General features: G+C 37.6%; 1 protein-coding gene across 1 annotated transcript; it reads right to left on the reverse strand.

Moving 5' to 3' along the window:
- Positions 1-3165: 3165 nt before the first annotated feature.
- On the reverse strand, positions 3166-9290 carry LOC143630600 (ABC transporter B family member 15-like). Its single transcript, XM_077099573.1, has 7 exons — positions 9069-9290; positions 8917-8971; positions 8302-8480; positions 6393-6853; positions 5759-6299; positions 4799-5689; positions 3166-4701 (listed from the first exon to the last, which is right to left on the reverse strand). Exons 1-7 carry the CDS (start codon positions 9288-9290, stop codon positions 3325-3327), a joined length of 3726 nt encoding a protein of 1241 aa, XP_076955688.1. The 3' UTR covers positions 3166-3324.
- Between the last annotated feature and the right edge of the window lie 201 nt (positions 9291-9491).

Consider the following 9491-nt stretch of genomic DNA (forward strand, 5'->3'; position numbering starts at 1 on the left):
TTAACTAATAAAACTTACCAAAAATAGAAAACTTAACGGAAAACTAACTGAGTTGACTTTGGGTGGAGAAAAACGTCTACCTAGGTCTGAATCAAATTGTAGGCCTAACAAGCTAATGGATTGAATGATATATAGACACCGGTCCCTAAAGATGACACGACTAAGGATTGCTTGGGCTTACTGGATTACCTCTCGGTCTCACACAACAAACCCTAACTACTCAAAATCGGCTAAAACGACCAAACCGGGAAACAATTGCCAACGTGTTCTAATGCTAGATCACCTCTCGGTCTCACCAACACTAGACCCTAATGGAAATGAATACTACATAACCAAGGATAAAGGAACAATTCAACTTAAACTAAAATAGATCAACTAGTCGCTCAAAACACCTAAACCTGACAAGAAACGAACTCGCTCTCGCGCAATCCTTATTCTAGCATGCAAAGGCAATGAAACAACCCTAACTTTCTATCACCTTTCGGTCTCAAGGAAGGTGTTTAACCGCTGTAATTAATCCAATTAATCCCGCAACAAAACCCTACGGTTGTTCCTACCGCAAACAAACTCTAAACACAAAGTCTAGAATCAAACAATGCACCGATCAATCAATACAAAACTAATCAATCAACACACGAGGTTTATGCAATGAATCACCAAAATTTTCAGCCTTTAAACACAACCTATTTCATGTCTAAATCAAACTTTACAATAGTAATTAAAGTCTATCAATCAAACAATCCATAAAACCTATCAAACACTAACAAGAATCATCATTCCTAGGTAGAACTAACAAGTTTAGCCGAGAATCATTTTTGGACAGCAGCAAACAATTAATAAACACATCATTAATCCCATACCAAACATCTTAACAATCATCCAATGATCAACAATAATCAATAACAATTCAATCTCTCAAGTAATTGCAAAACAAATCAACAATTAAACAAGAAAATCAAAGAGTATGAACAATGAAAAAGATGTAAGGATATGGATGTTTCCGGGGCTGTTCTTGCTGTCAAAAACGATGGGGATTCAATCCCGAGGCTTGGTTCTTGTGTCTTTTTCCTTCCATAGCCGACAAAACCTTCAAACCCTAAGCCGAAAAAAGATTTTTGCTCCTCCCTTGCTGCTTTGTTTCCAGCGATCGGCTGCTATCCAGCAGCTAGGGTTTTTATTTTTTTTATATAATATAATATAATATGGTCTTGGGCCTCCATGATACATACGGGTCGGGCGTTGAGCTTTGTCTTGAACTTGTATGCGTAAAAGGGCTCGTAAAATGCTCGAAAAGTCCCGGTTTCTTCCTTTCTTTCACCTAAAACCTACAAGGTTATTAAACTTACGTAAAACCTATATAAAACGAGTAAAAACACATAAAATATAATATATTACATAGATAAAAGGTGCGGAAAATACGTATGTTTTACAACACATCACGACTGCTACCCGATGCGAATATTTTTTTTTTGAGAATATAGCACCCAAACTTCCAAAAAGTCAAAAAGACTTTAGTATAAAAATCAATAAATCGGCCTAGATCTGAGTTTTAAGCCGAATTTGAGCTCGGACACAAACTTAAAACACTAAAAACATAGATTTGGTGATTCTCGTGTGTTTCTAAGGTGTAAGCGACTCCAAAAGAGATGAGTAACACGAAATCAACCTCAAATCCAACAAAAACTAAGATCAAAATCCGAAAAGTTTGACCCAAAAACCACAAAAAGTCGAGCCGAAAGCTCTGATACCACTTGTAGGTCCTCTAGATGGATCTCAAGACTTGACTCGGATCAATCCGTGTTGTTGATTAACGGAAATTACCAATGACACTCGGATCTCGGTTCTTAGTTTGTTTGGTTTATTTGCTTGAAGATAAGAGAGAAGAAGACGGAGAGAGAGAGAACTTTATTTACTTTAAAGTTGTGAAGAGTTGTGAGTGTTCAAGAGTTGGAGAAATGGGTTAACTAGCCCTTTTATAGGGTCCCCATTTCTCCAATACTTACAAAATAAACGTACCGAGTACGCACTACACCGACTAAAGCAAAATAAAACGACATATAAAATCCTAAAAACAATATAGAATATTGGCCCTTGGCCCTACAAAATGGTTTCACAAATAAATGATATGTTATCATCCGGTTTAACAACTATCTGGGTTTGGTGATACCCATTAACCGTTTATTTTCTTTATTATAAAATTATAAATAATATCTTTTTCTAAAACAAAATAGGATATTAATTTTTTAGTATATTTCTATTTTATAGGATTTTCATATCAAATATTTTTATGAGATTTTTTTTAATATAATGAGTTGTTATAACCCGTTTAAGAGTTATCTGGGTTTGGTGAGACCTTTACCTGTGAATTCGGGTCAAATGCGTGAGAAGCCTTTATTTCCAAATAAAGTAATTTGATGGCTTGAGAGAATAGTTGTTTTAAATTTTTCGTTTTTTAATATTTATTTATTGGATTTTAATTTTCTTTATTGTAAGAAAGTTAATAATATACTTAGGGTTTGATGATGAAAGGGTTTCATAAAATAAATGATATGTTATAACACGTTTAAAAGCTATATGGTTTTGGTGACTCATGACCCGCTTATGTTTTTTACTATAAAATTGTTTATTAATTATAAATAATATATTTTTCTTTTTAAATTAGATATTAAATTTTAGTATAGTCCTATTTTGTAGGATTTTCATATCAAATAATTGATAAGATTAATTTTTAATTTAACGAGATATATAACCCGTTTAAGAGCTATCTGATTTTGGTAAGACCCATACCCATGAATTTGGGTTAAATTAATGAGAGGCCTCCATTTAAAAATCAAGAAATCTGGTGGCTTCCCTAAAAGGGGGGAGCGACCACATCGCGATAAATATGATTTTTGGGTTTTCGTTTATATTAAAAATCAAGAAATCTGGTGGCTTTCATAAAAGGGGGGAACGACCATATCGCGACCCAAATATGATTTTTGGGTTTTCGTTTATATATATTATAGATTAAGATTAGAAGAACAAATTTCTATTTTATTTATTTTTAGTAACATTAAACAATTATTGTTCGTATCATCATGAGAACCATTTTTTATGAAGGTTAACTTTAAAATTAATTAAGGCATGAAAATTGTCGAAATCAGTAGTTATATATATTAGATCCAGGGATAGTGATTAGTGACCAACAATTAAGGCCTCAAACCAACCATCCCATGCTTGTATACAACTATTCAGGTCTCTCTCCTCTCATTTTTTTCAACTATATATATATCAAAATGTTATATTTCTGTTTTACCAAATGGTCTATTTAAACAAAATGCTAATTTAGTCCACCCTTGGATCAGCCTTTTGAAGGCTAACCAAGGAGTAGTAAGCTCCAGCCGATCCTTTCGCCATCAACGAACCATGGTTCCCTTTCTCTACCACCTTACCTTTCTCCAACACCGCGATCACGTCACAGTTTTGTATGCTACTCAACCGGTGCGCCACCACGACACTAGTCCTCCCAACCTTCATTCTCTCTAGTGCCTCTTGGACTAACTTCTCTGACTGACTATCTAGTGCACTAGTCGCTTCATCTAGCAACAAAACCACCGGGTTTTTTAATATGGCGCGTGCGATGGCAACACGTTGTTTTTGTCCCCCAGAGAGCTGCTCCCCTCGGTCGCCACACCATGTATCGTACCCGTCTTTCAAAACCGTTATAAAATCATGAGCATTGGCTGCTTTTGCAGCCTCCACAATCTCCGATTCACTAACTTTATCGGATGCCCCATATACTATGTTTTCACGTATTGTACCGGCGAATAATGCTGGCTCTTGGCTCACGAGAGCGATATATTTCCTTAGAGTTTTTAAATGGTATGACCTTATATCCCTACCATCGAATTTTATAACGCCTTTTATCGGGTTATAAAAACGCTCGATCAACCCTATTATGGTCGACTTCCCAGATCCGCTTTGACCAACCAACGCAGTTGACTTTCGAGCTTCAATATTAATGGAGAACCCTTTAAAGATCATGATATTAGGCCGAGCAGGGTACGCGAAGTCCACATCACGTATCTCTACATGGCCTGTAATAATATCGGGCTTGCTGCCATTGGGGTCCTTGGGTTCTATCAAAGTGTGGTGGTCCAACACCGCAAACACAGACTGTAATGCATAAGACCCTTTGGCTAGATCATTTGTCATGGTTCCAGCTTCTGCAATGACTCTGCCAGTGCTTACTAATACTAAAAAAGTTTGGAAAAGCCTTTTAGCTACAAGATGACCTTCACCAATCAATTTCCCACCATACCAAAAAGATAGAGCCCAAGTACAAGCCATAAGACTTTGAGAAAATCCGAGCCCGAATCCAGCATACCAAGCTTGTCGAATACTTTCTCGCCTTGGTGCCTTTTGGGTCTCTTCAAGCATTTTCAGGATCCGGTTTTGAGATGAAAATGCAGTGATGGTGCGCAAATTGGAGACCGCTTCGGCTGCTAGCTTGCTGCTTTCATCTTGTGATTTTATGGCTTTTTGTGACATTTTCTGTAGCAAAACTATTTTGCAATAGAAGCACATGATTATTATAGGTTGAACCGCTATCATAACTAACGCCAATCTCCAGGCGATTACCAACCCCATCGTACACGCGATCGCCACCGCAGAAAGCGTTTGAATTATAAGCGAGCATCGGTCACCTACCAATGACCGCACCTGTAAAAAACATTATTTTCTTACTCTCATTTATAAACCAAGGACAATTAATCTTACACAAACTGTAATAATTTAAAAATGATCCATTGTTCCATACCATATTGGCATCGGTACCAATCCTCGAACAAATGGCTCCACTTGAATTTTCATCCATGTCAAACCACCCGATTTCAAAGGTGAGTATCTTTGTCAGCATTCTTTCTCGGACCCTCTTTGTTAAGAACTCACCCATGGCTGCAAAGTTGTAATGCTGAGTGATATTGCTGATCATCGAAACGACTGCTAATACAGAGAAAGTCAATGCATAAAGCATTGTTTTTCGCCTGATCTCGTCACGATCTGAGAAATATACGGATATCATGGAACCCATTATAAAAGAATACATGGGATGAATTGCACCAACTATAACCGCGCTTAAACTCCCGTACAATGCTTGCTTCCATTCAGGAGCATTCATTGCTAAAAGCCTCTTAAAGGGTGTTACTTGAAAATTTTGGTTGGCCTGTGAGGTAAAGTCGTCTCCTCCACTCATGTTAACCGAGTTGGCAGAGTTGGACCGGCCAACCATGGACTGCTGACTGCTGCTCATGCTGTGGATATCAAATGTGGATGAGATGGATGACGGTCCGGGTGGGTAAGGATCTGGTGGTTCAACTTGATTTGCTTCTTGAATGTGAACGAGTGATGTGTAGAAACCATTTTCAAGTTGAATGAGGTCATCATGAGATCCTGACTCGACCACCTGGCCATTTTGGACCACGGAAATCACGTCCACATTTCTAACGGTGGAAAGACGGTGAGCTATGACGATGGTGGTTCGACCAACAGCCGCTTGATCAAGAGCCTTCTGCACAACTTGTTCGGATTTTGAGTCAAGCGCACTTGTGGCCTCGTCTAATAGAAGGATACGTGGTGACTTGATTATTGAACGGGCGATTGCAATTCTTTGCTTTTGTCCGCCCGACATTTGAACTCCTCCTTCACCAACCTGTCATCAACAACAAAAGTAAGCTTAAACTACAATAAATTATATTAATAACGAATATCGTGTTAAGACCTGGGTGTCATAGGCCTGAGGCAACCGGGAAATGAAGTTATGAGCATCTGAAGCTTTTGCAGCTTCAATGACTTCTTCCATGGTGGCATCTTCCTTGCCAAAAAGTATGTTTTCTTTTATGGTGGTGGCAAATAAAGCAGGCTCCTGGCTCACCAAACCGATTTGTGATCTCAGCCATTTTAGTTTAAGCTTATCAATCCTCACTCCATCCACACAAATCTCACCTTCATGAGGATCATAAAACCTCATCAACAAAGCAATGACAGTTGATTTACCGGAACCACTTCCACCCACCAATGCCACTGTCTTCCCTGCTGGAACCTTTAAGTTGAAGTCTGTGAATATTATTGATTCCAGTCTTGACGGGTATGCAAACTTTACATTCTTGAATTCAACTTCCCCACAAACTTCTTGTAATATCTCCCCTTCCATGTTGTCTGAGTCAATCTCCGGGACTCTTGCAATCACTTCCCTTATACATTCGCTGACAGCCATTGCATCGAAGAAATACTTCAAATGAGACAATCCAAAACCTAATGCCCTGCCATTGGATTTATTAAGATTTCTTACAAAATTGTAGTATATGCAGCCAATTCGATGAAATGTCATAACGAGAAAATGAAAAGGAGCTTACAATCCACCAAGGGTGACACAAGATGCTACAGCATACGCTGTTCCTCCTCTAGCTCCATGGTACATCACCAATCTACCACCATACCAACACAATGAAGACATCACGACATAAACAACGACACTATTGCTACCAATCGCCAGCCCTTTAGCCAAGCCCTGCCTTAAACCTAGCTTCAAGGTGCCTTGCAGAGCATTAGAATACTCTGTTACCGTCTTGTTTTCACCCACAAAAGAATAAACCGTCCTAACCGAAGAAATTGCCTGCTGTGCCACAGTATCGGCTTTATTATACTCCTCCTTGATCTTTCTTGACAAATCCATCAGAACCCTTCCGTAAATCAAACCGGGTATAACTAAAATTATAATAAATGGTAGCCCAACAATTGCTAGTCTCCATAGTAACATAAGCGACACAATATAAGCCCCACCAAAAGTTGCCATATTCATCACGAACACTGGCACCTGCATTTTTCCAATATTAAACTACGACGAAAACTCGTCCGATAAGCATTTTTTTCCAATAATAAACTACAATGAATAAAACTCGTCTGATAAGCATTTTTTCGATATTAAACTACAATGAAGAAAACTCGTCCCATAAGCGTTTTTTGTGATACTAAACTACAATGAAGAAAACTACAAAGAAGAAAATTCGTCCCATAAGCATTTTTTCTGATATATATTTTTTGAATGATTAATTTGGATCACTGACAGACCACTGGAGTATCATCGTGCCACCGGTGGTACCATGCGATCATATCCACCACCAAGCCACCAATTCAGAAGGAAACTCAATATTTGAGAAAAATCCCCTCTTGTGAGATTCGAACACAGAACCTTATGGTCACTAAGTCTTAGCCTACCACCAAAATATCATTGGACTAGAAGTCCTTTGAATATTTTTTCTGATATTAAACTACAATGAAGAAAACTGGTCCGATAATTTATTATTTCCTAATTTTGTTTTCAATTTTGGAAATACCATAATACCCACATCAACAAGTTGACTCTTCAAAAGATGTAATAATGTCGTTTCCCTTCAAGATACTTAATGCGAATGCAACTGTAGAAAGCAAAGAGAGAATTAAATTAATGCCCGCCATTCTACTTTTTTCTAATGGCATTTTTTATTTTCAGTCCATCAACCGGGTTTGAACCTTGCCAAATTTAGAAGACAAGTTTTTATCTAATAAAGAGTTTGAAACTACCCCTAATACCTTAATGACCATCAAAGAGAAAGCTCATCATAAATGATAGATTCAAGGTTTCAAGACCATAAAAATCCAAGAGCCTTAATAACCACGTCATTAGATTAGAAGACCAATTACAAAGTCTTATCTAATTACTTCATATCATTAACCAATGCCTTTGACATTTAATGCCCAACACTCAACAATTTCTTTTATTTTAATATAAGCAACATTTATTAATAAACTATTTATTGTTTCTAATAATTTAATATGCTTATAAAATATATAAATATTTTATGTTTAATATTTGTTAAAAGAAATAAATGTACAAGAAACTATTTATCTTATCAATTAAATATAAACATTTATTTTAGATGACGTTCACCCCATCCCTCTTCTCTCTCTGTCCAAAGCCTCCATACCATTTACTAATTCCTATGATCCAATTTGAGTATTACTTCTTTCCTCATCCCAAGATCATTTGCTTGTTTGACTAGTTATAGGAATTCTAATTGATTACTTATTATATAAGCAAAATGAAAGAAAATATATAACAAAATCAAGGTGGGAAGGGGAGAAAAGATCAAAAGAACATCCCGCGCACGATGCCATTATGAGCGGGGACACCCCCAGCGACACTACCATTTGCAACGTGTGTATCCACCCCGCAAAGAGTGTGTGCGGGGTGGATAAATCTTATGGTCTAAGGGTCTAAGTTACCTTTTCACTTATGACTTCCTGAATGATGAGGCTGTCACCGGAAACACTCTTGATAACATCCACGGTGCTCCTAACATGCATGTCAAAATAGCCGACTTCTTGCCTTAAAATAGCTTTTAAATATGCTGACCTCATTCTTGACGCCTGCCTCTGTGCTGTTCTTGACCAACAATACCCTTCTGCAACAAACCTCACTAATTCATCTTTATGAAATATTATTTTCTTGTGTTGCAAACCTCAGCCTAGGCGGCCCAGTACTCAACGAGTAATCCCCGACATCTTGGCTGACTACTCGGCGAGTAATTCAGCTGAGTGCTCGCAACCAGAGCCAGCTTTGAGGGGGCGGGGAGTGTGATGACTCTCGTCCCATTAACCAATTCATTAAACTTATTTTCATATAAACATTTTTTGCACAACTCAGCCATAGCCCGATATATGTTCATTTAAAAATCTAATTGTTTAAACCCAAAATAAAAAAACTCTTTTAATTAAGTTCCAATTTTTTTCTCGTCTTCTGCCCAAAATTTTTTAGCAGTTATCCCTGCTCGCAATTCCCAGTCGACCAACAACTCATGCAATCATATATTTTTTAGAAGGGAAATTAAAGAAAATTACCAAGAAAACATACAACCCATATCACAATAGCCAAGTAACAAAGGCTTAACGCATTCTGTGAACAAGAAATTAAAATACAATTAGATTTAATTTGTTTAACATAACTAATGGAAACTTGATGCATGTACGTATTTAATTATAAGATTGATCACCTGGTTGATTTTGTCGGTGAAAACATCGGATGATAAAGAAGAGGACTCTCCGATGTTGTTCATGATGGTGCTAGTATATAACATCATCGTTGGCAACCCGATTCCTTCACCGATGGCACCGAAAAGTCCCACGGTCATCAGCAACACGTCGGCACGGTCAGCATGCATAAAAAGTGACCGGAATGGTCCGTTTTTGATCGTCTTGCCGGTCTGCTTACTCATGCTAGCAGAGTAATATATACGAGGTTGTTAACAAACAATTGTTTATGAAAAGCAGTTGGGACTTGGGACTGTGTACGCATTTATATACGTGTCAGATGTATCTAGATGAACCAAAAAAATGATGGCTAACTGCGGTTGGTTTGTGGTAACTCGGGTGTGTGGTTTGATCGAAATCCATCAAAATAAATAAATAATTAATTA

This window comes from Bidens hawaiensis, unplaced genomic scaffold, assembly GCF_021521415.1.
Source record: "Bidens hawaiensis isolate Kalapana, Puna unplaced genomic scaffold, B.hawaiensis_p1.1 tig00005770_1, whole genome shotgun sequence".
NCBI classification, from domain to species: domain Eukaryota; kingdom Viridiplantae; phylum Streptophyta; class Magnoliopsida; order Asterales; family Asteraceae; genus Bidens; species Bidens hawaiensis.

What these genes read in the sequence shown, in the direction of transcription:
- LOC143630600 (XM_077099573.1), bottom strand. Translation starts at nt 9,290, where the DNA reads ATGAGTAAGCAGACCGGCAAGACGATCAAAAACGGACCATTCCGGTCA. An exon ending in TGTGTCACCCTTGGTGGATT is followed by an intron (nt 6,300 to 6,392) that starts GTAAGCTCCTTT and finishes ATCCAATGGCAG; the next exon opens with GGCATTAGGTTTTGGATTGT. An exon ending in TTGGTACCGATGCCAATATG is followed by an intron (nt 4,702 to 4,798) that starts GTATGGAACAAT and finishes TGTTTTTTACAG; the next exon opens with GTGCGGTCATTGGTAGGTGA.